Source organism: Pelophylax lessonae (assembly GCF_965119305.1).
Source record: "Pelophylax lessonae genome assembly, chromosome: 12".
Lineage (NCBI taxonomy): Eukaryota > Metazoa > Chordata > Amphibia > Anura > Ranidae > Pelophylax > Pelophylax lessonae.
In genome coordinates, this window is record NC_138779.1 from 41,439,817 (window position 1) to 41,466,477 (window position 26,661).

Here is a 26,661-nt window from a genome sequence, read left to right on the forward strand (position 1 = left end):
AGGGAGAGCAATGTATTCTATTATTGAATGCAAAGCCTGCTCGGATTGGCAGAGTAACATCAGCCCGCCTCTCTAACTCTGCCAATCCGAGCAGGCTTTGCATTCAATAATAGAACACATCTCTCACTGTGATTGGCTCAGCACGGTATACTGTATGCAGGCGAAGCTACGGTACATACGGTATACCGGTACAGGATTCCCGCACAGCCAGCATCTTGAGATTACATCTACCGGTAATAGTTATACTTAGGGTACCTTGGAGATATTATGAGAGGTTACATGTATTGCAGTACTTGGGGTACCTTGGAGATCTATGAGAAATCTGATGTTTTTCAATGGTGTTGCCTTGCTTCGGAAGGGGGGTAGTCTTATACGGCGAGTATAGCCCAAAACCTATGTTTTAACTTGAAAATTAGGGGGGTCGTCTTATACGCCCAGTCGTCTTATACGCCGGAAAATACGGTAGTCTGAGATTTAGAGCAAGGGTCTCTTCTCCCTGTTGGAGGTAATCCACCAGTCTGGGTGGGGGTGGCTACCCCCATCTAAAGCAGCTATCCAGCTAAATTTTATCCACTTCTGAAGCTAGTCAAGGAATCCTGACCTGGTCTGGAGAGCTTACTGAAGACTGCCCTGTGGAAGTTGGAAGGGGTCTGGCTGTCCTGTGGCATTGTGAGCATTAACCTCACCCTCACCCTCACTGAAGAGTATCCGTGGATACTGGTGGGTCTGGTGATCCTGTGGCATTGTGGGTACTGACCTGAGTTTAGGGTTCTAGTGACTGTGTTCTGTATCTCTTGGATGGAATGGTCAGTAGGTTTCCTGCCTGGGATAGCATCTAAAGAAAGGGAACTAAAGAGGGAAAGGTCTGCACTTGTTCCCACATGGACACTGCTTAGAGAGACTTAGAAAAGTGAAGTGTTGTCATGTAAATATTCAGTGACTGTGGAGTATCCCATATTACCCAGCACCCATCTAGGTTCGTCAACAATTAAGGACCCGAAATGACATTCCCTGGACTGATTAATGAGCCAGAATGAATGGTCTGTCACTGTGTGCCTGGCTGCCTCTGCACTGATTTTAGGGGAAGAACTGGTAAACTTACAGCGGTCCCTTCAGTGGTAGCTCTACAAAAGCAATTTGTATTTTTGTCCATTCACTCCTGAAATTTACACATCCCCAATAGTACAGCTGGGCAGATGACACCACTTTTTATGTCAAGTTAACATAATATTAAATATTTTAGCCTAACACACTGACCAGCTTTATGGAGATGCTGATTTAATTTTCGAGCAGGACTTGGCACCTGCCCAAACTGCCAAAACTACCAATACCAGGTTTAATGATCTCATGGTATCACGGTGCTTGATTGGCAAGCCAACTGACCTAAACCCCATAGAGAATCTATGCCACAGGCTAATCACCTCCATGCCACACTGTATCGATGCAGTAATTCATGCAAAAGGAGCCCCGACCAAGTATTGAGTGGATACTATACTGCACATGGACATACTTTTCTGTGTGCCAACGTTTCTGTATTAACATTTTTTTTTTTTTTTTTCTGGTAATATGTAATATTCAGATTTTCTGAGATACTGAATTTTGGGTTGTCACTAGCTGTAAGCCATAATCTTCAAAATTAAAGTAAAGAAATTCTTGAAATATATCACTCTGTGTATAACGCATCTATATAAAATATACGAGTTTCTGTTTGATTTGAATTACTGAAATGAATTAACTTTTTGATTATATTCTAATTTTATGAAATGCACCTGTATATACAGTATATATACATACACACACGTATGTGTGTTTGTGCTCCGGTGTGCACACCCTATTGCAGAAGGCTGTGCACACCTATGTAGACACAGCTACTCCAGTGATCTCCACTAGCTTCTGGGCCCTGCATAGACGTGCGCACAGGGTGTGCCGGGTGTGCCTGGGCACACCCTAATCATCCTATGTGGCACAGATTGCCCCTGTTTAGACCTTAAAAATATTGTAAAAAAAATAATAAAAATAAATAAAACTAAAAATAATTTAAAAAAATTAATGCAAAAAACTACAGTCACTATCCACTGCCCTACTGACACCAATCTCTGCCTACGGACACTGTCAGTATATATACACATGCACACACACATATGTGTCTGAGCTTTGGGGTGCACACCCTAATGCAATAGGCTGCGCACACCTATGGGGCCCTGTGCTGCCCTGCTGCATTGTGAACAAGAAGGCCATTCACTCAACATGGGTGCCGAGCTGGACCAATGTAACTGTAAAAATATCCATACCTGCAACCCTTTTTTACATCAGCAGCTGAAAGTGCTGCAAAAACTGAGGGTTTAATATCACTTTAAGGAATACAATTGTGTCCTCCTTCCATCCCCAGCTTGGTGACTGGTCAGTGAAGAATGGCTGCAAGTCGATAAGCTCATCCCCTTTGCTCTCTCCTCCCATCAGCATGTACCTTGTCAGCAAATTGGAATACGGCATACTTGAATGTCTACAATTGCTGCCCCTCCCCCTCACAGGGTGCTACTGTAAAGGAGATTGTAAAAGACTGAAACCAAGCCAAATTCAGACACTGTTTGCATATAAAAAAAAAAAAAAAAAAATACATTGAATGTTTTATTAATGAATATAGAGCTGCATCAATTTTTTCTTTGCCTGGAGCGCAGCCTTAATGGCCTGAGTTTAAAGCGGGTTATGAATAATATCTACAAGATTTATATCTTGGTGCCGTGTGCTAAAATGAGAGACATCAAAAAGGTGGAGTAGAAGTTTAAATCATCAATCTGCAGATTTCAAAGCCCAACTTCCTTGCAGGGAGGTTGCACCCGCACTGCAAGGGTAAACTGCTTGTCTATTCTAGGGGAGAGTAAAAGCACTCCCCTATGTGGACTGTCGCTTGGTGTCATCCCATCCAATGCAGAGCTTTGGTCTTAATGACATTGGGACCCTAGACTCCTGGAGCGTGGGGGAGGAGACGCTGAAAGGTCCGGTCTAGCAGCTCGGAGGAGCAGGTAAGTAAATCTTTTTGTTCTATGTCCCTTAGACCTAAAAGAGTAATTAACAAGCAGCCCCACTGTGAGGGAGAATTTTTAACCACTTCCCACCCGCCTGCCTGCCGTCAAGTGATGGCAGAGTGGAGCGGTGCGGTTCTCGTAAAGTTCCGTTTATCAGCTTTCTCTCTCTCACATTGACAGAGTGTGAGGTGAGAAGAGCTTATAAGTGGCATCTCCTTACAGGGAAGACTTGTAGTGCCCTAAATACAATGCAGCCTAAACAGTGCCCATCAGTGATGCCACTCTGTACCCTTCAGTGACACCAGTCTGTACCCATCAGTGACACAAGTTTGTGCCCATCAGTGACACCTATCATTGTGCATAGGTGCCACCTATCGGTGCCCATCAGTGCCCAAAAATTATGCCAATCAGTGCTGCCTTTCAGTGCCCATCAGTGCTGCCCATCAGTGGCGCCCATCAGTGCCACCTATCAGTGCCCATAAGTATTGCATATCAGTGTCTCCTCATCAGGGCCACCCCATCAGTGCCCTTCAGTGCAGCTTCATCAGTGCCCATCAGGGTTACTTATCAGTGCTCATCAGTGCTGCATATCAGTGCCACCTATCAGTGTCCATCAGTGCTGCATATCAGTGTCTTCTCATCAGTGCCACCCCACCAGTGCCACCTATCAGTGCCCATCAGTGTACCCTCATCAGCGCACATCAGTGTAGGAGAAAAATTTGCTGACAGAAACTAAGAAAAACATTTTCTTTTCAACATTAGCAAAAAATAAAAAACCCAGCAGTGATTAACCACTTGCCGACCGCTCACATTGAGCGTACTGCGGCAAAGTGGCTCGTTATCGTCCAGCGGCATAGGTCTACGTCGCTGGACTCCTCCCCTTGTGGGCGGCGCTCGCTCGCTGTCGGAGACTCGCTCCCGCTGTATTCAGACACAGCGGGAGTCGGTCCAGGGGAGGAGAGGCGGAGATCACCGCCGCTCTTCCCCGATCGTCGGGGATCGAGTGAGGAGATCCGCCCGCTTTGTTTACAAAGTGACAGGCAGGGACAGATTACAGGATTCAGCATAGCTGAACCTGCGATCTGTGCCTGTGTCACACAATCCCCTCCCCCCACACACATCAGTAAGCACCAGGCATACATTAACCCCTTGATCACCAATAAAAGTTAACCCCTTCCCTGCCAGTGTCATTTTTACAGTAACAGTGCATATGTATAGCACTGATTACTGTAGTAATGTCACTGGTACCCCCAAAAGTGTCAAAAATGTCAGTTAGGGGTCTGATCTGTCCGCCACAATGTCGCAGTCCCGCAAAAAAAAAATCTCAGATCGCCGCCATTACTAGTTTAAAAAAAACAATAAAAATTACATACATTTCCCGTAGTTAGTAGCTGCGATAACTTTTGCGCAAACCAAACAAAATAAGCTTATTGCGATTTTTTTTTACCAAACATATGTAGCAGAAAACAAATTGGCCTAAAATGTTAAAAAAAATTGATTTTTACATTTTTTTGGGGGGAATTTCATATAAAAAAAATGTGAAGAATATTGTTATTTTTTCAAACTTGTCACTCTTATTATGTTTATAGCGCAAAAAGTAAAAATCGCACAGGTGATCAAATACCACCAAAAGGAAGCTCTGTTTGTGGGGAAAAAAGGACATACATTTAATTTGGGTACAGTGTCGCACAACTGCGCAATTGTACGTTAAAATAACGCAGTGCCGAATCGCAAAATATGGCCTGGTCAGGAATGGGGTAAAATCTTCTGGTCTTAAAGCGGTTAAAAATACACTCATTGAGAATTTTTTTTATCAAAGACATGTAGCTAAATACATTTTGGCCTAAATATATGACAAAAATTGAATATATTGGATATTTTTTAACTGTCAAAGTAGAAAAATATTGTTATTTTTTCAAAATTGTCGCTTTTTTTATTATTATCGCAAAAAATGAAAAGTTCACAGGCGATCAAATATCACCAAAAAAAAGCTCTGTTTGTGGGGAAAAAAGGACGTAAATTTCGTTTGGGTAAGGCGCTGCATGACCGCGCAATTGTCAGTTAAAGTCTCACAGTGCCGAATCGCAAAAAGTGGCCTGGACGTAAGGACCGCAAAATCCTCCGGTCCTAAAGTGGTTAAACACCACCAAAAGAAAGCTCTATTTGTGTGAAGAAAATGATAAAAAATTATTTTGGGTACAGTGTTGGCTGACCGCGCAATTGCCATTTAAAGTGCGACAGCACTGAAAGCTGAAAATTGGCCTGGGCAGGAAGGGGGGAAAACGTGCCCTCTATTTAAGTAGTTAAGGCCGGGCGACAGGTTTCCCCGCATCCAATTCCCATGAGAGGCGAGTGTGACTTGGTCCCCATGAAACCAGTACACACAAGTCAGGGGCGGCTACGACTTACATTCAAAAAGGGTCCTGTGCATCTTTGGGTCCGATTCAGGTGCGAATTCAGGCAAAAATTTGAACCTGATTCACACCCGAACCAGTAAACAGGGACACCCGGACCCCAGGAACAAACCCACGGGCTGCATATGTGTGAAACCTGCCCTAAGCCCAACTCCAGGCAAAAAAAATGTTTTCCCATGCAGTGGGTCTGTACCTGCAGTTAACTGCTTGTTTTCCCAAAAAAAAAAAAAAATGTAACAAAAAAGGGACCTGATATAATAGGGTAGCCTTGCTTCCCTTTTCATTTTTGGTTACTGTTTGCAGCACCACTCCTAGGACATTTCTAGGTGGAACTTTTATACAGTCCCACATGTTGATTCATATACAGTACATGTATTTTGATACATTTGAATGGACTGTTTGGATGGATGCGAGTTTGGCATCTAGAGGTACATTTTAGTTATAGGGCAACATTGTCTTTTTATGGTGGTGGAAGGTGGTTCTTTTTTTTTGTTTACACTTACAGTTTTAATTGTTGTAATTAATAAAGGTTTTTTCTAATGTTCTATATTACTGTTTGTAGACATTCTTGAGATAGGAAGAGGTAAGTAAAGTATACCCCAGGGGCTCAGTGTTACGGTCTTTTTTTTTCTATCTGCCTGTAACTGCTTGTTTCTGTCCAGGGGATTGGAGAAAAGAGATATACTTAGGCAGAGCTCCGCTTGTTTGCTTCCCCCCCCCCCCCCCTCTGCTGCCACATTTGGCACTTTTCAGGGGGGAGAGGATACCTGTCAAATCCAGGTACCTGCTTCCACTGCTGGGTAAGATCGCTGTAATTGTTGTGCGGTGATCTACGAAATTTACAGCCCCTCCTCTTCCCCCGCTGCCTTCTGGGAGACACAGAGGTCCCAGAAGACAGCGGGACCATTCAGAAAGCGCAGCGCGACTCACACATGTGCAGTAGGGAACTTCTTGTTTCCTTTAGTGAAGATGTTGGCGCCTGCACCCGGAGCCGATGGACGGATCCACTTGGGGTGCTGACATGACGGGATCCCAGAGCAGGTAAGTGTACTTATATTAAAAGTCAGCGGCTACAGTATTGAAAGCTGCCGACTTAAAGTGGAGTTCCACCCATTTTTAATAAATTGAATTACATAGTTTATTATGTAATCCCCTTTAAAACGACTTTTACCAATGGAACGTTTTTTTTTTTTTGCTAGTAAATACCTTAATTTCTGCTTTATTTATCCCCTTCTCACTTCCTGGTCCGGTCGGCGATTACGTCATTGGGCGATTCGCAGTGTGTGCATGTCAGGAACAGTCCACCCCTAAATTGTGGGGGAGCGCCTTTTGCCGGTGGAGCAGAGGATCAGGATACACCTTTATTCTCTCCCCTGGACAAAACAAGCAGCTGACCCATTTAATGTGAGTTGGGCTTTACGTTTCCTAAGATCAGCTTTAAAGAAAAACAATCACAATAAATTCAGGTGCTCTTGCAGCAATTTCCCTATGAGAGCCACCTTAAAGTGGTTGTAAACCCACTTTAAATACTTTTCCTATAGGTAAGCCTATATTAAGGCTTACCTATAGGTGCTGTAAATATCTCCTAAACTTGCACAGTTTAGGAGATATTAACAGTGCATGCAGCCGGTGACGTAATCGGCGCATGTGCTCTGAAGGAACGGCCACCCGTGCCATTCCTTCAGAGCCCTGTGCCGTGAATGGCGGCTCCCGCGCGCATGCTGGACGGCCGGACATGTTGGCCGCCCTGACGCTGAGTGGATGGCACTGCGGGGGCTTCGTTTTAAAGTAAGTATTTCATAATGAGCTAGTATGCGATGCATACTATTTCAATATGCCTTTCTCTTTACAGGTTTTATTTTTCTAATTTTTTTTAACTGATCCTACACAAGACTGACTTTAGAAAAGGTTGCTACACTACTTTGGCCGGACTTTGATATGACTTCAATGCCACAGAGTGTAAAAAATCACATCAAAGTCATATCAAAGTCAGACTCCAAAGTTGCTCTGAAAGTCGTGCAACTTTGAAGTTGGGCTAGTGTGAACCGAGCATCAAGTCTGAAACAGAAAGCGTAAAGATAGGCTTCATAAGCAAGGTCATTACTCAAGGTCATAGTCCAGAGTCAGATAAAAGGAGACCTGACTTTACATGTACAACTGTGGGGTAACCTCCATGGCCATTATCAACATGCTGCAATTATTAAAGTATAAATTAAGATATTTTTTTAGTTTTAGACAGAGTGAAGAGGGATTAGAACACCTGTCAGAATTTTACTGCTGTCTATGACCCCCAATAGGGAGATTCACCCATTATGTTTGTCCCGTTTATCATCATCAGCAAGGGTGAATGTGAAAGAAAAACCCAAATTACGGGTTATCGCCAGAAGAAGAATAGAGGGGGGGAATCTTCCAATGGGAAAACTAGTTCTGGTGATATCCCAGGGATTCCCTCACGTTGGAAGGATTTCCCCTCATTGCTTGTTTTGGCTATGGGTCAGGAAGTGAAGGTAAATCTCCCTAGTGGGACATACTGTGGATGGCAAAAAAAATCGAATCCTCCCTTACTTTGTCCAAAAGAAAAAAAAAGTTTTGCTTTTAGTTCTATTTTTAATGTTAGTTACAGGATAACACTTATATGGCTTCTCTTAGGGATGAAGCACACCTTGTGAATGGCACCCCAACACACTTAGGCAATGCAGCTCCAATGCACATGCATTGCATAGCACCACAGTATGTGGTAATTTACTACGGTGCATTGTACAGTGTCAGAAAAAAATGCTACATGTCCAATTTTGCCATGTGCATTGACAGCCAATTCAAACTGGCCAAGAATTGAGCAAAGATTTGGGCACAAATGGCAAACTGAACTGACTCTTTTTTTTTTATCTGTGTAGCAATCTGCTATAAGCAGTCTAAAAAAAAACATTCCTAGTTGTATTAGCCACTTGCCGACCAGCTGCGGCAGGTTCCTGCGAATCTCCGTACTTGTACGGCGGTTTGCGGGAACGATCCTGGGGGCGCGCGCTCCCACTTGCCAGTGGGGAGGCAGATCCATGGGGCCTGCAGCCGCAATCGCCACCGGGCACCTGCAATCACTCTCTGTGAAGAGAGAACGGAGGTCTGCTGTTGTAAACACAGCAGACCTTTGTTTTCTTAGCTATCAACACAGAGCTCCTGTGTTCCTTCTATTTAGGAACACAGGTTTCTGTGTTAATTTCACAAGCCCTTCCCCCTCACAGCTAGAAAACACCCCCTAGGCTCACATTTAACCCTTTGATTGCCCCTGGGTTAACACTTCCCTGCCAGTACATTATTACAGTAACAGTGCATATTTTTAGCACTGAATACTGTAGTAATGTCACTGGTTCCCCCAAAAGTGTCAAAAATGTCAGTTAGGGGTCCGATCTGTCCGCCGCAAGGTTGCAGTCCTGCTAAAAATCGCAGATCACCGCCATTACTAGTAAAAATAAATAAATAAATAAAAATGACATAAATCTTTCCCCTAGTTTGTAGATGCGATAACTTTTGCACTTTTTTTACCAAAAATATGTAGCAGAATATAAATTGGCCTAAAATAAGGAAAACATTTGATTTTTTTTTTTTTGGGAATGTTATATAGCAGAAAGTGAAAAATATTGTTTTTTTTTTCCACAATTGTCGCTTTTTTTTTTTGTTTTATAACACAAAAAAATCGCAGAGGTGATCAAATACCACCGAAAGAAACCTCAATTTATGGGGAAAAAAGGACATCAATTTTATTTGGGTACAGCATCGCACAACCGCGTAATCGTCTGTTAAAATAACGCAGTGCCGATCACAAAAAATTGCTTGGTCATTAAGGGGGAAAATCTTCCAGTCCAGAAATGGTTAAATTATGTCTGTTGTGTTTTTTTTTTATTCTTTTTTTGCATTGTATGCAAACTAAAATTACATTTAAACTTTAACATGTTACTGTAATCTCAAAAGGTTTTTTCTTCTATATTTTTATTTTAAATCTGCAGCTTTCATTAAAATAATGCAAAAAGGTCTTTGATCAGGCACTTTTTCCTATAGGGTGACAAAGCTCTGTTCCCTGTCTCTCAGTTATGCTTCTGCATTTTCATGCCGTCATGCTTCTGATGATGACAACAAGTGACTGTTTCAGCACACATTACACAGACACAGTCAACTGTTGTAAAGATCAGGAAACCTGGACTGAGAAATGCCATGTAGCCAGGTCCGTCTTTAACACAGGGCAAAACGGGCAGCTGCCCCGGGCCCAGTCATTGTTGTGGAGCCCAAGGCAGCTTCCACTTTAGTCCGCACTGCCTGCAAATAGTTGATAAGAGGATTTGAGAGGGCCCAAGAAAATGTTTAAAAAACAATAATAAGTCAGTGCCTGAATAATAATGGCAGCGTGCAAAACAGTGAGAATATACAAACACCAACGTAATATCAATAAATTAGGTTGCAGCGCTATATCAATAACTTATAAAAATTGTTTTGTTTTTGTACCTGTTTAAATATCAACCATGTGAGTTGCTTAATGTTAAACCTTCAATTAAATGTAACCATATTGCTACACTTATAGGCGCCTCTCTTCTCTTTTATACTCTGTAGGCTGAATTTTGCTTCTAATGCCCTTGTGGAGGCGCCATTTGTGGATGGACATTTTATGGTTACACAACCTATCACATTGCTATAATCTTTTTATATGGACCATAAACTGAAGGACTTATGAATAAATGGTTGTGGAACGAATCATCTGAGTTTCCATTATTTCTTATGGGGAAATTCACTTTGATAGCCAGTCCTCAGGAGGAATGTGTTGGAGCTGGATAGAGTCCAGAGAAGGGCAACTAAACTAATTAGGGGATTGGAGGACCTTAACTATGAAGAGCGTTTACAATCGCTTAATTTATTCTCCCTGGAGAAGAGACGCCTGAGAGGAGACATGATAGCAATTTATAAATACCTCAATGGTGATCTCAGCATAGAAAAAAAGCTGTTCAGTCGCAAGGATTGCATGAGGACTCGAGGGCATACAATGTGATTAGAGGAGAAGCGTTTTGACCTCAGACAACGCAGGGGGTTCTTTACTGTTAGGGCTACAAGAGTGTGGAATTCTCTACCACAAGAGGTGGTTTCTGTGGGGAGTATGGTGGCTTTCAAAAGACTCTTGGACGTACATCTCAAGGATCAGAACATTAAGGGGTATGAGAGATGATTACGGCCACGCACACCTACACAGGTTGAACTGGATGGACTATTGTCTTTATTCAACCTCAACTACTATATAACTATATACGAGTGCTTTGGATTACAAGCATGTTTCCGGAAAGAATTATGCTCGCAATCCAAGGTTTTACTGTATTATTATTCTCATTATTCAATATCCACCTTGAGAGATTAGACACATGTAATATTACTATTTGCAATTTGTTATATAGTTTCAATATTCTTTTTATTTTTGAAGCATAGCGCTACTTCATATTTGTAATCAAATGAAAACTTGTAGCTTTGTAAAACTTTATCCACCTGCTGGCTTGTATACAGTTTTTTAGGCATTTTGCCAAGGCACCCCTGAAGAAGCCTCAAGGTCTGCAAAGTCCAAGCATATAGTACGATGGATCCCAGACCTGGATGCATAGCTTAACTGCAGTGTAGACTTCAGAAAGGTCCACAGTCTGGCTTTTTTGTCTCACAAGGCAGCCACAGTCACAAGAACAGATGAACAAAATTACAAATCCACTTTATTAGGTACACTTGCTCAATTGCTTGGTAACAGAAATTCAGCCAATCACATGACAGCAACTCAATGCATTTAGGCATCTAGATGTGGTGAAGACGTCTTGCTGAAGTTCAAACCGAGCATCAGAATGGGGAAGAAAGGGGATTTGAGTGACGTTGAAAGTGACATGGTTATTGGTGCCAGATCGGCCAGTCTGAGTGTTTCAAAAACTTCTGATCTACTGGTATTTTTATGCACAACCATCTCTCGAGTTTACAGAAAATGGTCCAAAAAAAGAGAAAATATCCAGTGAGCAACAGTTGACTGGATGGAAATACCTTGTTGATGTCAGAGGTCAGAGGAGAATGGGCAGACTGGTTCGAGATGAGAGAAAGGCAACAGTAACTCAAATACCACTCGTTACATCCAAGGTATGCAGAATACCATCTTTGAACACACAACACTTGAAGTAGATGGGCTACACCAGCAGAAAACCACACCGTTTGCCACTCCTGTCAGGTATGAAAGGAAACTGAGGCTACAATTGGCACAGGATCACCAAAATTGGACAATAAAAGATTGGAAAAACGCTTCCTGGTCTGATGAGTCTCGATTTCAGCTGCGACATTCAGATGGTAGGGTCAGAATTTGGCGTAAACAACATGAAAGCATGGATCCATTCTGTTTTATATCAACGGTCCAGGCTGGTGATGGTGGTGATGGTGGTGTGGGGGGGGGGGGATATTTTCTTGGCACACTTTGGGTTCCTAGTAACAATTGAGCATCGTTTAAAGGCCGTGGTCTACCTGAGTATTGTTGCTGACCATGTTCATCCCTTTATGGCTACAGTGTATCCATCATCTGATGGCTCCTTCCAGCAGGATAATGCACCATGTCACAAAGCTCAAATCATCTCACCACTTGTTTCTTGAACATGACAACGAGGTCACTGTACTCCAATGGCCTCCACAGTCACCAGATCTCAATAGAGCACCTTTGGTAAGTGGTGGAACGGGAGATTGGCATCATGGATGTGCAGCCGACAAATCTGCAGCAACTGCGTGATGCTATCATGTCACTATGGGCCAAAATCTCTGAGGAATGTTTTCTGCACCTTGGTTGATCCGAAGGCAAAAGAGGGTCCAACCCAGTACTAGCAAGGTGTACCCAATAAAGTGGCCGATTAGTGTATATTACAAACATTAGGTTGATTATTTGTGACGTTTGTGTGATTGCTGGAAAATAACTAGCCCCATAATAATGAATTACAGAACCCTTCCTCCCTTTGTTATGCAGATGAGGAAAGGATGAAATGTTCTGTAGTCCAGAATAATGACAATCCTAATGTAAAAATGCTACTTCTCCATACAGTACAATGAGTGACCATTGTCACCCTAGGACAGAAATTGTGTTACTGGCAGGATCACCAGGTGAAAATAAAGAAAATAAGTCTGAAGAAAGAAAACATATACAGTTTCTGTCTCAAACTTTGGAAGCACAAATACCTCTCATTTTAAAACCATATTAAGTTCCAGCTATCGCCCTATCTAGCTTATAGGCGTGGCCTTGAAATTCTTTACTAAAATGATCGTCTCCCATTTAAAACCTCATTTACTCATACTTACATATACAGACCAAGTGGGGTTTGTCCAGGAGAGGGAAGCGATGGACAATACTCTTAAAAACGTATTACTTATGAACCATGCCCAAATAGCTAATATCCCATCTTGCCTTCTCTCTGAAAATGCGGAGAAGGCATTTGAACGGGTTAGCTGGTGTTTTCTTAAACAAATGCTCCTAGAAATAGAGTGGGTCCATCCTTATTGCAAAAAAACCTTGGCTCTGTATTCCAAACTGTATGCCAGGCTTCGCATTAATGGCTCCCTGACATTGACGTTCTTCATAAGTAATGGTACCTGACAAGGGTGCCCTTTGTCCTCCTTGTTGTATGTCCTGGTAATGGAACATCTGGCAATTACTATTCTTAATAATCCATTCATCTCGGGCATTACTTTGGGATCACAGTAAGTGAATCTTGCTCTTTTCCCGGATTATTGCTTGCTTTATGTCCCTAATCCTCATATTTCAATGCCGTCTGTGTTGTAGTTTTACCGTTTTGGACTATAAAGCAATTTCAAGATTGATTGATTCTTAATGTTTCTCTGTCTTTTTCTGGACCTTCCCATATATCAGTATGTGTTGGGATTTCCTTCGATATGCTGCAACAGTTTGGATAGACACCTGTTTGTTTGTACTTCCTTCTTATCTCTTATTTTGCCTATTATATTTTTATAAATAATATTAAAGTGGAAGTCCAGGCAAAACCTAACTAAAGCTAAACCTGCTCTGTGATACATTCTAAACGTAATTTATCCATCCCTGTAAAGCAAACATTGTTTTACTTACCTATTCTGCAGCCGATCCGGTCCGGTCCCAGCAACAGCTGTCAGCGGCGGCTTCAGCGTGGAGACGAGTGCAGGAGAGGCATCTGAAAATGGAAGTCCCATAGTAACTCTATGGGTGACGTCTTTTCCCAGCCGTTTCACAGCCTTTGTGGGCCGTCTCCTGCACAGAGCTTCCGCCGCTGTAAACCAGACCAGATCGGCTGCAGAATAGGTAAGTACAGTGATTTTTGTTTTACAGGGTTAGATAGATTAGGGTTAGAATGTGGCAGAGAGCAGGTTTAGAGTTAGTTTGTTTTTGCCTGGACTTACACTTTAAATAAAATGGAGAATATTAAAAAAAGGAAAGAAAACAAGAGTAGACTTCAAACTATGGGTAAGCTGCAATATATTCATTTTTTTTTTTTTTGGGGAGGGGGGGGCTAGAAATAATTTAACTTTTTGAAAGTCTAACTTCTATTTTGTTCTTTAATAGTGCTAAAGACTCTGTGAAAGCAGTGATCTATCTCCTGCAGGTTAGTTTTAACATTTTTTAAGGGTGCCATACCCTCTACAGATGGTCTAGAGCTAGTCTTGGTTTTCCTGTTGGGGTCCTTTTCGTGGTGGAGTGGGCCAATGCCTTTTCTCTTTTTTCTGCCACCATATTGGTTGGTCTGACACATATTGTGTGGGTCAAGATGTTGAGGGTCTTCTACTCACCCGGTGGGTTCAGTGTTGCATAACGATATCAAAAGCATATGACCATTGTATATTCAAAGTTATTGGTTGTTGAACTTTTGTATTTTTGCTTTTCTCATTTAGTAGAATCCCTTACATGTAATTCCTGATGAAGCCATGACGGCGAAACATGTAGAAGACCATATGTAAAGGAATTGTGTTTTTATCTGCTACAAATATACTATATTGCTTACTTATTGGTCAATTGTTTTAAAGACTTTTGTAAATAATAATTTTATATTTTAACAGTAACATGTGTATCAACAATTTTGCACCCACAAAATCCCATTTTGAATTTCCTTTTAGTATTCTAGCTTTAACATTGTTTACTATCTTTGAACTAGAAATACTCTACACAAAATCTTTTTAACAGCTACTTTCACATCGCTGTTCCTGAGGCTGTATATGAATGGGTTAAGTAGCGGTGCAATAAATGCATATAGAGCAGCAATCAACCTATCCTTATTCATGGAATAGGTTTTCATTTTGGGGGAGGGGCTAGAAATGCTTTAAGTTTTTGAAAGTCTAACTTCTATTTTGTTCTTTAATAGCGCTAAAGACCCTCTGCTCACTCTGTGAAAGCAGTAGTCTATCTCCTGCAGGTTAGTTTTAACATCTTTACTGGTGCCATAACCTCTACAGATGGTCTAGAGCTAGTCTTGGTTTTCTCATTGGGGTCCTTTTCGTGGTGTAGTGGGCCAATGGCTTTTTTCTTTTTTCTGCTACCATATTGGTTGCTCTGACACATATTTTGTAGGTCAAGATCTTGAGGGACTTGTACTCACCCGATGGGTTCAGTGTTGCATAAAAATATCAAAAGCATATGACCATTTTATGCTCAAAGTTATTGGTTGTTGAACTTTTGTATTTTTGCTTTTCTCATTTAGTAGCATCCCTTACATGTATTTCCGGATGAAGCCATGACGGCGAGACATGTAGAAGACCATTTGTAAAGGGATTGTGTTTTTATATGCTTCAGATATATTATATTGCTTACTTATTGTACAATTGTTTTAACGACTTTTGTAAATAAAAACGTAACATTTTAACAGTAACATGTGTATCAACAATTTTGCACCCACAAAATCCCATCCTGAATTTCCTTTCAGTATTCTAGCTTTAACTTTGTTTACTATCTTTGAACTAGAAATACTCGACACAAAATCTTTTTAACAGCTACTTTCACATCGCTGTTCCTGAGGCTGTATATGAATGGGATAAGTAGCGGTGCAATAAATGCATATAGAGCAGCAATCAACCTATCCTTATTCATGGAATAGGTTTTTAATTTGGGGGAGGGGTTAGAAATGCTTTAAGTTTTTGAAAGTCTAACTTCTATTTTGTTCTTTAATAGCGCTAAAGACCCTCTGCTCACTCTGTGAAAGCAGAAGTCTATCTCCTGCAGGTTCATTTTAACATTTTTATGGGTGCCATAACCTCTACATATGGTCTAGAGCTATTCTTGGTTTTCTCGTTGGGGTCCTTTTCGTGGTGGAGTGGGCCAATGCCTTTTTTCTTTTTTTCTGCTACCATATTGGTTGGTTTGACACATATTGTGTGGATAAAGATCTTGAGGGACTTGTACTCCCTCGGTGGGTCCAATGTTGCATAAAAATATCAAAAGCATAAGACCATTGTATACTAAGTAATTGGTTGTTGAACTTTTGTATTTTTGCTTTTCTCATTTAGTAGCATCCCTTACATGTAATTCCTGATGAAGCCATGACGGCGAGACATGTAGAAGACCATATGTAAAGGGATTGTGTTTTTATCTGCACCAGATATACTATATTGCTTACTTATTGTACAATTGTTTTAACGACTTTTGTAAATAAAAACGTAACATTTTACCAGTAACATGTGTATCAACAATTTTGCACCCACAAAATCCCATCCTGAATTTCCTTTCAGTATTCTAGCTTTAACATTGTTTACTATCTTTGAACTAGAAATACTCTACACAAAATCTTTTTAACAGCTACTTTCACATCGCTGTTCCTGAGGCTGTATATGAATGGGTTAAGTAGCGGTGCAATAAATGCATATAGAGCAGCAATCAACCTATCCTTATTCATGGAATAGCTTGATTTTGGTCTGAAGTACATGAAAATAGCAGAGCCATAAAACATAGTGACAACAATTAGATGAGAGGTACAGGTTGAAAAAGCTTTCTTTCTCCCAGAGGTAGATTTTATATTTAGTACTGCTGAAATGATGCGCACGTAAGATGCAATGGTTAATAGGAAGGCGCTGACAATGACACAGCCACATGCCACTAGAAGGACAATTTCATTAATCCCTGTAGCAGAACAAGCCATGTCAAGGAGAGGAGGGATGTCACAGAAGAAGTGGTTGATGGTCCTAGCACCACAGAAGGACAAAGTGAATGTGAGAACCGTGTGTATTAAAGAGTTTATTGCTCCACTAATCCATGAGACAACTATAAGCCCTAGACAAGTTCTCTTATTCATGACAACGCCATACAAAAGGGGATGACATATGGCATTATAGCGATCATATGCCATTGCTGCAAGCATGTAGCACTCTGTGCCACCCAAGAGCAAAAAACAAAACATCTGACCAACGCAACCCAAGAAAGAGATGGATTTATTTCCTAGCAGAAGACTTGATAGCAATTTGGGAACTGTGGTTGATATGTAACAGATCTCCAGAAATGAGAAGTTGGCTAGAAAGAAGTACATTGGTGTTTGAAGGCCTGAATTGAACCTGTAGGCGAAAATTATGGAGAGGTTGCCAATCATGGTAATGATGTAGACGAACAAAAACACTGAAAACAGTAAATGCTGGAGGGTAGGAGCTTCTGAAAATCCCACAAGAATAAATTCTTTTATTGATGTTGCGTTCGTGTTTCCCATTGTGCTTTATGAATCTGATCGTTAAAAAGATCATGATTAATTATTAAAAACCTAAACTTCAAGCGGAGATTGAAAAAAAAAAAACATAAATAATTGCAGATATATACCATATTCATTAAAAAAAATAATAATTTTCATGCAACTTGTATAAATACCTACATTTGATTTGATTTTATTGCCATGTAATCTCCTGTATGGCAGCACACAGACAGGGAAAAGGGGTGCTACTTGGGGCCATTCACATATTTTATTTTCACATGTGCTTACAAGAAACATGATGGCTGGATAAAAGAGCAGAGAGATGACCTTATCATTCTGTTTCTGTTCCTTCACTATCCTATTATAGATTGGGGACAGGAAAGTTAACTTGCTCTATTACTTAACTGCAGCAAAGATGAATCAGGTCATCAGGCTGATTAGGCTGTGTAAAGCTTAGGGCTGGATATTCAGAAATAATTTGGCAGGCAAAACAGCTGTTTTGATGGAATTCAGCCTAAGGCCCCTTTCACACTTGGAGTCTGTCAGAAGGACTCAGCAGGGGATCGATCCGCCAATTCCCCGCTGAGCAGGAGGATGACAGCTGTGTCTCCGTTCTGTGTGCAGAGATACAGCTGTCAGGTCCCCATGCATCTATATGGGGGAAAAGGATGGGAATGGACCGTCTGTCCGTCCTCATCCGATCCCATCCGATCCGATCCGTTGGACGGATGGAAAATAGGGTTTCCATCCGTCCAGATTTGACGGATTGGATCGGATGTCAGCGGACATGTCTCCGCTGACATCCGATTCCCCATAGAGATGCATTGGGTGACCGTTCAGATCTGCCAAAAAAACTGAAAGGCGGATCTGAACAATCAGCCTGGGTGAAAGGGGCCTTAAAGATGAGTTTCCAAGTTCCTTCAGAATCGATCATTACTAGGTAACAATTGCTGTATTCGTTTACTTGTTGAGTACAACACTTGAGTTTGACAATATTTGAGTAATGTGTCTGAAACATTTTAGTTGCTGTAAGTTTATATTTTTGGCAATACCTTCAAGAGACTTATGGGTTAATTTACTAAAGGCAAATAGACTGTGCACTTTGCAAAGTGCAGTTGCACGCTGCAAGTGCAGTTGCTCCAGAGCTCAGTAAATGAGGTAAAGCTTCACTTTGCAAAGAATAACCAATCAGGTGTATGGAAAATAAAAATAAAAAAAAAACAGCATTTTTGCTTGCACATGATTGGATGATGGAAGTCAGCTGAGCTTCTGCTCATTTGCTAAGCTCTGGGGCAACTGCACTCTGCTAAGTGCACAGGCTATTTTCCTTTAGTAAATTAACCACTTACTTCCTTCTTCAGGTCAATCTGGTAAAAGAAGAAAGACCTTTCAACAAGATATAGTGAGTAAACAGTATCCCTCCAGGCCAGCTCACTCTTCCCTGGGTGTTAATCCAACTCATCACTGAGATATGATGACTAAACAAACACCATGTTGAGAGCAGTCCAAGTTCTCAATGCAAATACCTTTATTCCCTAAAAGCTAGGATATTAGGCAGATAGAACCTCTAAAGTGTTTTAAGCATACCTATACCTAAGATACCTATAGACTCTAGGATTAAGAGCAGGTATGCGTGAAACGTGTTAGTAACTCTACCCCACTTGCTACCCTACATTGAGAATTTGTGTCATCAACCTGGCATTTGTCTGGTTGATAGTTCTCCCAAAAGCTTGTCCAGAAAAATGCACAGAAAAATAGTATTATGTATATTACTCAACTGTATAGATCTTCAGAATCTGGGATACATCAACCTCCAGCACTATTATTCTTTTTAACACTAGTGCTACTACTTAAAGTTCTAGTAAAGTTGTCATTACACTCATTATTTTCAATTTAGAAGTATAAATTAAAAATAAAAAAGGGAAAAGTCAACAGCAGGAAATAGCAAGAAATGGCTAAAAAGTGTTGAAAAAATGACAACAAAAGAGAGGTGGGGTTTGGATGAGTGTCTGTGTTAGTAATAGCTCAGTTTCTTGGAAAATTATTACAGTCTGTATTTGCTACATGTTCTTTGTATTCAATGCACAATTTGGTTGCACCATCTAATGTGAGTTTTTAATAATAATGTATTATTAATAAAATTATTAATTAATAATTATTAATTATTATTTTTAATTATTAAGTAATTATTAATTATTAATAAAATTGAATAATTAATCATTTATGATTTTACAAAAAGCATTATGAAATCTATCTATGTTTCTTTTATCCAACAGGAAGCTGATTTCAGAACCATTTACACTTTACAGCTCAGGATTGTGGCAAAGGCACATATTGACATTTATAATTAGAATTTCCACCAATTTGAAGGTCCATCCAACCAGGTGAGGTCTAACCTACTTGGGAAAGTAAAACTACTTTGGTGTAAAACCCGCATGGCCAAAGGCGGTCCGACTTGCAGTGGAAACGCTCACCTAAATAGGCCGGACCATTTTAACCCTTCCAAACTGTACCGACCCGAACCGTTCCGCTCAGTGGAAATTAGGCATTTCTGTCAACACAAATCTTTTCCTGAATGAAGTGAATCACTGGTGAGTGTTCTGTGATTTATGCTGGACTTGGAGCACCAGAGAAACAGCATCACTTTTTTTGAACCTTTATTGGGACACATGCCTTATAATCTTATGACCTTGTGGATTTACTGTGTAATATGTTTATTTGTCATATGTGTAGCGCTACTGCCAGAGGAGCCACCAAATTCTTTTGTGAATTCTCAGCACACCTAAAGATGACACTCCTCGCTCATTCAGCACCTTAAAATATTTTGAAGAACTTATTTGGCCAAGCATAGCCTAAAAGAAGACAGTAAGGTTAGCAAGTGTACTTATACTAAAAAATAATAAAACAATAACTTTACTCTGCACAATATGGGTATAACAGTAATTAACAGAAATTAACTGCATTTACCTAGCAAAAGTGTATGAGGACAGTCCTAATTTGCTCTAACAGTCCCTGTTTTATAACACTGGCCAGTAAATATTGAAAGAAAAAAAAGTTTGCTGGCAAAGCTGGGGCCCTTGAATGAACAACAGTTCCCAGTAGACAACAGATTAACTTGTGCAATGTTGGTCTCTTACCAGACCAAGTGCATTCCCCTCTGGGTCTCTGGACACATGCTCTGGTTGAGATCTAATCCTCAGACAGGAATAAATGTTGCTGTAAGTTCTCCCTGCTGTGACACTCCATCTTTTCCTTTCTTACAAGCGTTGGAGGTGCTTCCAAATCACACCTCACATCCTCCCAGGGAGAGGGTTCCCAGTCTCTGAGGCAAGGTCCTGTGCGATGGGTAGTCTTTTTGCTTCTCTAAGGTCTTGCCCAATTGCATTAAGCTATTGCAGAGTTCCAGTTAGCCAGCAGCCCACTCTTTTCTGACCCCCGCTAGCTTAAAAACTGTCCCCTCTTTTCCTCCCAGAAGCCCACCGCCGCTTCTTCTTGCTGTATTGCATCAGGCAATCAATGTCCTCCAGGATCAATCCAGAGCCAGTCAAGATGGTTTGCCCCCTGCACTGGAGACACTCCACTGACAAGCATTGGATGGCTGCTGCACTTCTGCATTAATGAATATTCAGTTTAACCCAGTCCACACTGCAGAAGGATAAATACAGCAGCAACTAAAAGAAAGTGTTCCTCAGCAGTTATCAGCTACAGTCCAGGTTACATATGTATTTGTGGTATTAGCATGATATAGAGTCTTTGAAAGTGTTATAACTGGAAAACACTGGAGCAGTGATTTCACTTTAAGTTGGAACACATTGAGAGAGATTTACCAAATCTGGTGCACACAAAATGTGGTGCAGCTGTGCATAGTAACCAATAAGCTTCTAGGTTTTATTGTTAAGCTTAAAGTGATACTAAAGTCTTGTTTTTTTTTTTTTTTTTAGTTTAACCACTTTACCACCGGAGGATTTTGCTGTCTTATGTCTGGGCCACTTTTTGCGATTCGGCGCTGTGCGACTTTAACTGAAAATTGCGTGGTGGTGCGACGCCATACCCAAATGAAATTGACGTCCTTTTTTTCCCACAAACAGAGCTTTCTTTTGGTGGTATTTGATCACTTGTGCGATTTTTACTTTTTGCGCTATAAACAAAAAAAGAGCGTAAATTTTGAAAAAATAACAATATTTTTCACATTTTTTTATATGAAATTCCCCCCTCCCCAAAAAAATGTAAAAATCAAAATTTTTTTAAATTTTTGGCCAATTTTTTTTCTTCTACCTATGTTTGGTAAAAAAAATCGCAATAAGCTTATTTTGATTGGTTTGCGCAAAAGTTATTGCATTTACTAACTATGGGAAGAAGATTTCCTTCATATTTTACTGTGACATACAGTGTTTAGACACTGCTGTTCTAATCTGCTATTCAAAAATCACCAATTTAAGGGTAAAAAAATTATTTTTCAGTTTTTCATTCAAATGGGGTTTTTTTTATTCAATAGCGGAATAGAACAACAACAGTATCCAACCAGTTAGGCGTGCGGCGTGTAGCAGCCATGTAATGCAAGCTCAGTGCATATGTGTCTGCTTAATCTGGATTTTTAAAAAAATAACCTTTTTTCCTTCATATTTTACTGTGACATACAGTGTTTAGACACTGCTGTTCTAATCTGCTCTTCAAAAATCACCAATTAAAGGGAAAAATAAAAATTTTTCATTCATACATTACTGTGAGATACACCCTTTGGATACTGTTGTTCAATTCCGCTATTCAATAAACACCTATTTAGGGAAAAAAAATTAAATTGCAGCCTAGTCTGCATATTTTACTGTGAGATACACCCGTTGGATACTGTTGTTCTCTTCCTCTTTTCATTAAAAACCCATTTAGGAAAAAAAAAAATTGCGGCCTAGTCTGCATATTTTACTGTGAGATACAACCGTTGGATACTGTTGTTCTATTTCGCTTTTCAATAAAAACCCATTTAGGGAAAAATAAATAAATTGCCGCCTAGTCTGCATATTTTACTGTGAGATACACCCGTTGGATACTGTTGTTCTATTCTGCTTTTCAATAAAAACCCATTTAGGGAAAAAATATTAAATTTCGGCCTAGTCTGCATATGTTACTGTGAGATACACCCTTTGTATTCTGTTGTTCTATGCCACTATTCAATAAACACCCATTTAGGGAAAAAATATTAAATTGCAGCCTAGTCTGTATCTGTACGTGAGAGATACACCCTTTGGATACTGTTGTTCTATTCTGCTATTCAATAAACACCCATTTAGGGGAAAGAAAGATATTAAATTGCGGCCTAGTCTGTATCTGTACGTGTGAGATACACCCTTTGGATAATGTTGTTCTATTCTGCTATTCAATAAACACCCATTTAGGGGAAAATTAATAATTTTGCAGCGTTTGCTGATTATGTTACTGTGAGATACACCCTTTAAATTAGTTTGGCGCATCTCCTTCCACCACTTTGCAGGGCGCTTCAGTGTGACTTCTGTTGCTAACTCCTCCTACTCCGCTTCCTCATCCTCTACCGCCTCCGCATCCGGAGCAGTGATCATTTTCAAGGCTTTCAGGGCAGTCATTCCCAAGTGGCTCCAAGGGTGGGTTCCTGCACCCACAAATGCCAGGTACACAATTGTCCAGCAAGGGCACAGTTCTGGAGGATGACGAGGTGGAGGATGAGGAGGAGGAGATGGAGGAGGAGGAACCATGTTCACAGCAGGGTGGCACCCAGATAACTGATAACAACAGATACTACACTTGATCTTAGCCAAAAGGTCGAGACGCGATGCTGGTGGCATTCCCACCTGACAGCGGGGGCACAGTGGAAGCATAAGCGAAGGCAGAGGAGGTCGCCAATGCAGCCAGGGTACCGCCAGCACCTCAGAAGGCAGGATTAGCATGTATGAAATGTGGAAAAGCTTTGTTGGCACGCCATAACAACCAGGACCACCAGCTGTTTTTTTTTTCAAGCCCGTGGTGTGTGAACACACTCAGACTATCACCCGGTGGGTGCATAAAAAAGTGCACACCAAAAAAGTGAAACACAAAAAGTGCACAGGATGTACACATGGTCCCTGACCCTGATCCCCCGGGGCGCAAGGCTCCTGACAGGGACTGGGGTACTTACACTGGCTAACCTGGCCGAAACAAGGCAGCCCCGTTCTTTAGGAGGTCTGCTGAAACAGACCACCCCAATACTAGGTGGGGCTCTCCCGAAGAGAGACCCCATGAGAGAGGGCGAACCAAGCCAGAAGGCCATATCCACCCCCTCCCAAGAATTTCAGGGACAGGCCCAAGGACCTACACCCTACCAATCACACTGTGCAAAATAAAGTGTACCACCACAATAAAAAACACAAAACGTGAGACACACAACACATAAGAGTGGAGAAAGGGATAAGCGAAGAAGAGGTGCAAGGTTAGTGCCACGTTGCAATACTATGGCAGGCCCTTCGGCCAGGAATAAAAAATTCCCCTTGTCCTGACTCCTGACCAAATGGCCCGGGCCTAGAGGCAGGTGTGAAAAACGTGTGTAGGAAGTGCAGTGTCCTTGGTGCCATACTCATAGTGTTGCCATCCACCGTGAATTATGGCACCCCTGGACTGCCACTTCAGGGGCACATACACCACAGGCTTTTCAGAATCCTGGTCCCTGGCAAGACCAGTGCAGCCCCGTCCCTACCAGAAGACCTCAGAACTTAGACAGCTTTGGGAGAGCCCGGCCCACAACCAGGGACACATACCCTTTCCAAGGCCAGACTCAACCCAGAAGGGGGGAAAAAGCCCCCCCGCCGCCAACACCGTTCCTTACCATACACCATATACAGTTCCTTACCATTCCTTACGTATTATACACGTACTGAATGACGGTTCTGCCCCCTTCAACTTCTGGGTCTCCAAATTGGGCACATGGCCTGAGCTTGCCCTTTACGCCTTGGAGGGGCTGGCCTGCCCTGCAGCCAGTGTATTACCTGAACGTGTATTTAGCACGGCTGGGGGCGTTATCACAGACAAGCACAGCCGCCTATCCAGAGCCAATGTGGACAAGCTCACGTTCATTAAAATGAAACAGGCATGGATCCCAGAGGACTTGTCCGTACCTTGTGCAGAATAAACATGTATACCGGCCTTACCCAGCCATTGTTGTATTTTTGATCTTTCTCACTCTTTTGGGGTGTACCCTAATTTAAAAATAAATAAAATTAAAAACAAAAACCAGTGTTGGCTACCTCGTCCTCCTCCACCGCCGCTTCCACCTACACCGCCACATCCACTGCCACCTCAACCTCCTACTCCATATGGGCCCCGTCCTCCTAGATCAAGATGATTAATTTTTATTTTTCTGTTTTTTATGTTATTTTAAGTTATTTTCCTATCCACATTTGTTTGCAGAGCACTTGTCAAGCTCTTAAGAAGATTTTGCTGCCATTCGCAGCCCTCTAGCCCTTTCCGTGTTTTTTTTAGAGCCATTTTAGTACTCAAAAGTTCGGGTCACCATTGACTTCAATGGGGTTCGGGATCGGGGTAAAGTTTGGGTTAAGTTCCGGTCATGAACCCGGACTTTTTTTTTTTAAGTTCGGCTGAAACTGCCGAACCTGGACATCCAGGTGTTCGCTCAACTCTATTGGTGAGCCAATCACACAAGCAGGAAATTATGTTTCTGGGGGTGTGGTCAGTATACATTCTGTGTACAGAACACCTCCAGGTCGCCATATTGTATTGCATTTTCAGAAAATTACCACAGCTGCAGATTGAAAAGGAAAGGTAATTTTTAATAATATTCAATTACAATATGATTTGTGTCGCAATTGTATACGCTATATTTAGTTAAAAATGATGGACAGGCACTATTTAAATGGGTCTTAAAAAATTATATGTGATAAAATACTGAAATGTGTATAAAAAATCATGAATCGCATAATATCAATTAGACACATTTAAATAAAGTGCATAATAATTGTGAATCAGTGTCAAGTTAAAGACATCCCATATAACAACCGGCCTAAATTATCTACTTTGTGGTATCGCATTGGTTTTCTCACATTCATATACGCTATATTGATTTTTCGTTATTTGCTATTTTTTTACCCTTGAAAATGGAGTTACCCTTTAAGTTCGGGAGTTTATTAGATGGGAGTTCAGAAAGGTACATTATTTTTTTAATGTGATTATTACAATTACAAATCTATTTTTTTTTTTTTAGCATTTATGTCTATTTGTCAGCCTATAATTACTATTTTTTTTTTTTAAATAAATCAGTGTACTAAATTAAAGTTTTTATGCCTTTATAAAAATGTAAAAATCATTTAGACAGTGAAATTCAGTCATGCCATTAATCTGTCAAGTCAACCAATGCATACTGATGTTGCTAACTTTGGCCTGGGCATCAAGGCTTTAACATCTTGCTGTGAATTTTTCAGGAAATAAATGATCTCCATTACAGTTATTCCATCTTGTTTACTAGAATCCACATCTCCAAATATCCTGACAAATTCACAGTAATTTACACAATATGTTATTATGAGAAAGTAGTGATCTGTAATACAGCAGATGGCCTTAGAGGACGGGGTGAATAAATACACTACAAATGTCTACTTTTTCCAAACACCAGCTCTATCCAAATGACTTTCTGAATGGTACATGGCAGCTACATTCCATTCTATATAATAACCCATTTACCTGACAGTGAATTTTGTACTTATTTTGTAACATTAACTATGATTTATTCCCTTGTATGCCTCTGTATTTACTAGATGATTCTTCAGATCCCACACAGTCTGACTAACTTTGTCACTTTATAGACAACAGCACAAAGTCATTTTAATTGGATTTTATAGGTCTATTTTGTTGTGAAAAATTGACCTTGAAAATCCAGAGAACAGACATTTTTAAATGTATAATGTGTAAGCAGAAAAAAAAATTGTATTCCGTTCAGCATAAGACTTAATAAACAAAACTAGTGAAGCATGACTTTGCCAGAGTTGGATTAACTTGCAATATCTATACTAGTAGGAATATGGAAATTAATGTTCTGATGAGGACGCCTTACATGTCTTACAGGGAATCGACATTTTCTTTAGACATATGTGACCACAGAAAGGTGAATTCTCCATGTTTATCAGGAGTCCCTAAAAGGTCTTATGCAACAACGAATGTTATTTTCCCAAAGTGGGCCCAGCCTTAAGCTCATGTACAGTACACCAGGAATGGGCCCTGGAAGGCAGACATATACAGTGCCTTGAAAAATAATTCATACCCCCTGAAATTTTCCACATTTTGTCATGTTACAACCAAAAACATAAATGTATTTTATTGGTATTTTATGTGATAGACCAACACAAAGTGGTACATAATTGTGAAGTGGAAGGAAAATGAGAAACGTTTTTCAAAATTTTTTACAAATAAATATGTGAAAAGTGTGGCGTGCGTTTGTTTTCAGCCCCCCTGAGTCAATACTTTATAGAACCACCTTTCGCAGCAATTACAGCTGCAAGTCTTTTTGGGGATGTCTCTACCAGCTTT

At 40.8% G+C, this 26,661-nt stretch overlaps 1 protein-coding gene across 1 annotated transcript; it reads right to left on the bottom strand.

Annotated features, from left to right (window-relative positions):
- Positions 1-16,203: 16,203 nt before the first annotated feature.
- Positions 16,204-17,145, bottom strand: LOC309568569 (olfactory receptor 5V1-like; the record flags this gene model as incomplete). Its single annotated transcript, XM_082274267.1, has 1 exon — positions 16,204-17,145. The coding sequence occupies one exon, from the start codon at positions 17,143-17,145 to the stop codon at positions 16,204-16,206; it is 942 nt and encodes a 313-aa protein (XP_082130393.1).
- Positions 17,146-26,661: the final 9,516 nt, after the last annotated feature.